Raw genomic sequence first — 4,961 nt, 5'->3', positions numbered from 1 at the left:
TTTTAGCTGATTCCTTTCCGAAACGTTACGGAACTTCATGGATTACGTAATGACACCCATTTTCTTTCCAGAATGTTGTGAAACTTTACGGATTACGCAACAATGCCCTTTTTGACTTCCGGAATGTTACGGAACTTTATGGATTACGCAACAATGCTTCTTTTCGACTCCCAGAATGACGCGGAACTTTACGGATTACCTAACGATGGGTGTTAAGTACCTCGAGGCGGTCAAGCAAAGGTTGCATGCCACCAGACAATGGTCCCCGGACGAAATTAGGGTATAACAGTTGCCCCTCTTTACTTATCTTTTATTGGAGATAAAAGCTAAGTAAAGATAAGACACTAATTTCGTTCGAGTGGAACATTATTCGACCAATCAATATCTCGACCAGCGGAACCTGTCATTCAAATAGAAAGAAAAGGCATCAGAAGTGTCAACAAAACCTCAGTGTCTTTGAAAGCGATAAAGCGGGACAACCACGACACTTCCCTACGCCATCGAATTTGATCATCCCTGCCCATCAGAGAAGAATCTCGTGCGTCGTCGGGCTTGAATGCCTTCGGACGACGAGAGCAAAATCCTACAAAAATTTTGAAAATAATCAGAATCGAACGACCAACATCATCTGGATACTGTCAAATTCGTTCCCCTCGGTTGACGAAAGGTGCGGATGACCACAAGGTATCTCCGCCTGCCACCTGACTCGTTGTCCCTAGATGGCCAAAAGGTGCAGAAGACGATGTTAGTCTCTGCACGTCAACGGGCTCGTTTGCCCCTGGTTGACGAAAGGTGCGAGTAGCCATACGGTACCCCCGCATGTCACCTGACTCTATGGGTCAGGATGACAAAAGGTGCAGAAGACGATGTTAGTTTCTGCGCGTCAACGGGCTCGTTTGCCCCTGGTTGACGAAAGGTGTGGATAACCATACGGTACCCCCGCATGTCACCTGACTTCATGGATCAGGATGAAAAAAGGTGCAAAAGACGATGTCAGTCTCTGCGCGTCAACAGGCTCGTTTGCCCCTGGTTGACGAAAGGTGCAGATAACCATATGGTACCCCCGCATGTCACCTGACTTCATGGGTCAGGATGACAGAAACCGTTTGTACGGATAATCACTTGTGTATTATCAAGGGTTTAGGCTTTTTAGGTCCTTCTTCATCTGTCGACTGCATGTATACATGTTGTTCCTCCTCTCTCTTACTGCCGACCTCAAGCCGGCCTTGGTCTATCATCCGTTGTAATAGATCTTTTACTGTCGAACATGTTTCCATGTCATGGAGTACACTCGGATGCATTAAGCAAGAGTCTTCCCTGCGCCCGCCGCAGGGAATCATGCCCACCTTTTGCAAAGCCTTGTAGATAAATCTTCTGGGGGTCTTTACGTCCTCCAAAAGCTTGGGCCCTCGTGACCTACTTTCCTCGATGGCATTAACCACCCCCCCTCCATGATTGGCAAGCGGATTTGTTTTTATGTTGGGCCCGTCCTCTTGAAAAGTCAACCACCCGGCCTCTATCAAGCTTTGGACCTTGCTTTTCAAGGCCAAGCACTGTTCGATCGAGTGGCCCAGGGTCCCCCCATGGTATGCGCAGGTCGCGCTAGGGTTATACCATTTTGGGAACAGGGACTGGAAGATCTTTCCCGGGACCACCACGGCCAATTGGTTGGCGATGAGAGACGGCAAGAGTTCCCCATATGTCATCGGGATCGGGGCGAAGATTTGTGCCTGCCTTGGCAAAAAGTTCCTTGTCATGTTTGCGCCTAAGTGAGCGTTGTTGGCCGGGTGAGGCAGAGTCGGAGCTGGATTCCGGAGAGCTCCCCCCTGTGGGGATGTGGGTGCCCTTGGTTGGGTGAGTGCCGTATCGGAAGAGACCTCGGCGCCAGCCGAAAAACTTGGGTGATGTTGTGCATATTGGTGGGTACCATGGGGGGTTTGCGGTGGCTTGGGCCATGCAGGAGTTGAGGTGACGGTATGGGCATCTCCCTCTTTATTCTTTGCCCCAGCTATTCTGGTCTTCCTACTGCTGGCACCTATCGGGGAGACGTAATCAAACTTTCCCCTCTTCAAACCCACCTCGATCCTTTCTCCGGCGAAGACCAAGTCTGTGAAGTTGGAAGGCATGTAGCCCACTAATTTCTCATAGTAAAACACAGGCAAGGTATCCACCATCATAGTAACCATCTCCCTCTCGACCATGGGAGGGGCTACTTGCGCTGCTAGGTCCCTCCAACGCTGAGCATATTCTTTAAAGGACTCGTTTTCCCATTTAATCATGTTTTGCAGCTGAGTTTGGTCGGGAGCCATGTCAGAGTTGTATTGATACTGCCTAAGGATGGCGGTAATCAGATCCTTCCAGGTGCGGATGTGGGAAGCTTCTAGATTAGTGTACCAAATGACCGTTGCCCCAGCTAGGCTATCTTGGAAGAAATGCATCAATAACTTCTCCTCCCTAGAATACGCACCCATCTTGTGACAATACATTTTTAGGTGATTCTTGGGGCAAGTCGTCCCTTTGTACCTATCGAAGTCGGGTACTTTGAACTTTGGAGGGATGACGACGTCCGGTACCAGGCATAGGTCGGTCATGTCTGCGAACGGATAATCACCGAACCCTTCAATAGCCCTCAATCTTTCTTCAATGAGATCGAGTTTCCCCTTTTCTTCCGCTACCCGGGATGGCCTTCCCACGGGCAGAAACGTCGGCTGTATTGGGTGATTTCGAGGTTCTCTCGTGATGTTGGGTCGAGGTAGCGCGCTGGGCGCTGGTCCCTCGGCAGGAAACGGGGAGTAGGAGTCAACGTCTCCCTGAGCAGGCTCTTGATGATCTTTGTGGACCTCGTCAGGATGTCGAGGAGGCTCCCCCTCGAGGATGAGGGGAGGAATGTGACCCGGGTCGTCATGCATGATGGGTGGTGTGTAATTAGGTGGTAAACCATAGGGGTAAGTTCCTCGGTTATAACCTAGATGGGGGTTGCTAACGTGCCCCTGTGTGCTTTTTTCTCGTTCCACCACGTTTGGAAAAGGGGGGTGCGCGGCAGTTGGGAGAGTCGGGTCTGCTTCGGCAGCCGAACTAACAGCGGTGGCGGTGGCCGCATTACTCTCCATTAGTTGTTTCATTCCCAGCATGGCATCCATCATGGAAGCCATTTGCTCTTTCAAAGCCGACATGTCGGCTTTCATCTGTTCCTATACTTCCTCTTGGTCACCCATCGTCCTAGTTTTGAATCTGGTGCGATAGGGATGCCTTGGGGCGTGCTTAGTTATGGCATTTTTCCTAAAAAGACCAAATGTGAGGAGTACGTAATGAGAAATGAATGTATGCTAGAGATGGAATGTGGGAGTGATCTGATTCACACTGTTCCTCTTTGGAGTAAAATCATGGGATAAACTCATTTTATTCAGAAAGTTATAGCTTGTCAAGATCTGAGTGACAATATAAACTTCCTAACGGTTCCTAATTATATGGACCATCAAGTCTATCATGTGCTGACAATAGTGGAGGAGCCCGTGGATCTCCTCAGGGGCGGAGTAGGTGTCCGCCATAGCTTTGGCCTTTGCCAGCAAACGGGGAAGCTCTTGACTCCCATTCAAAGTAAGAGCAAACCAATCCATCCACATCATTGCTTCTTGATGTAATGAGTCAATCACCATTCCTCTAGCCTCCTTTTCCGCGTACACTCGGGCGTATTCATTCGCCACTTTATGCTCGTGGGTCGTGGTTAGATTTAATTCTTCTTGGTACTTGCTGATGATGGCTAACATGTTTGTTTTGGTCTCGCATAACCGCTGAGACAAACTCCTCTTGAACCATAGGCAAACCCTCAATTCATCCTTCAGAATCAAACCGTCTACTCGCAATTGGTCTCGTTCCTCTCTCCGGAGCTTAAGCTCGCTGTTACTGCCCCACAAAGCCCCTCGAAATTTGTTCCGTCCGTGTTCTTCCCTACGGGCCCTCTTGGTCTCTCGCTCCAAGGCCTTGGTGGTGGCTATATTGATGTCTCTCAATTCGGCTTTCTCCTTTCGGATCCTAACAGCTACTGACTTGAACTTTTCCTTGACTGTCTGGGCTTTCTCAAGTTCTGTCTTGAGGGCTTGTACCTCTTCGTCTTCTTCTGGAGTTTCAATCTCCATCCCCTTAGTGGTCCTCAAACTCGGGAGCCAATCCAGATCTTGTGCGTAGGCTTTCAACCACCTACGGTAGCCGTCGATGGGCCCGTTGCTACTCCCCCTAAGTTCCTTGTCCTTTCTTTACGACATTTCCCATGCCTTGTGGACCCTCTGAAGCACCCCTGCGTTGGTGCTATTAAAACCTCATGTAACGAAAGGTATGAGGCCTTCCTCTGATGGCGCCCCTCTCATAGGGTAACCAAGTTGTCTTATAGCGAGGACGGGATTGTAATTGATGCAACCCCGCGTCCCCATCAAGGGAACATTTGGAAATTTCCCACACGAAATAAGAATCCCGATTCTCCCCTCCTTCCATCGGGGGAACCAATTGACAGACGCTCCCTCTTTGTTTGCTAAGAGCCAATCCCAATTTGCCTCTCTTTTCTCAGTGCATGAGCGGTGGCCTTCTAACGGGCAAACGTGTCTCATCTCTTGGCGAAAGAAGTGCAAAACCAACCATACGTAGAGGGCCAACGTACAGCAAATGATCCTTGCATTGTTCTTCTCACATCTTCGGTCAAATGTGTCGTATAGATCGGCTAAGATAGCAACAACTGGGCTTTCCTTGCGATTGTAAAAGGCGAGAAAAGCATCAATCGATGCCCAGTCCACCAACCCATCCACATTTGGAAAGAGGACCACCCCGAAGATCAAAAGTGCCAAGATGTCCATGAATGGGGCCCATTCGCCTTGACTTGCTAAGACTCTCGCCTTTGCTTCCAAACATTTCCTTGGTACCCCAACCACCCCATTTTTTACTTGCTTTTCGCGGTCTAATTCTTGTGTCGA

The 4,961-nt window shown here is 49.4% G+C and overlaps 1 protein-coding gene across 1 annotated transcript; it reads right to left on the bottom strand.

Moving 5' to 3' along the window:
* Positions 1–1,118: 1,118 nt before the first annotated feature.
* Positions 1,119–3,152, bottom strand: LOC102661487 (uncharacterized). The gene has a single exon (XM_006599808.1). It carries the CDS (start codon positions 3,150–3,152, stop codon positions 1,119–1,121), a length of 2,034 nt encoding a protein of 677 aa, XP_006599871.1.
* Between the last annotated feature and the right edge of the window lie 1,809 nt (positions 3,153–4,961).

The sequence above is a fragment of the Glycine max genome, chromosome 16, assembly GCF_000004515.6.
Source record: "Glycine max cultivar Williams 82 chromosome 16, Glycine_max_v4.0, whole genome shotgun sequence".
In the NCBI taxonomy this organism is placed as follows: domain Eukaryota; kingdom Viridiplantae; phylum Streptophyta; class Magnoliopsida; order Fabales; family Fabaceae; genus Glycine; species Glycine max.
The sequence above is the reverse complement of the archived record's forward strand: the minus strand, read 5'-3'. Positions and strand labels throughout refer to the sequence as shown.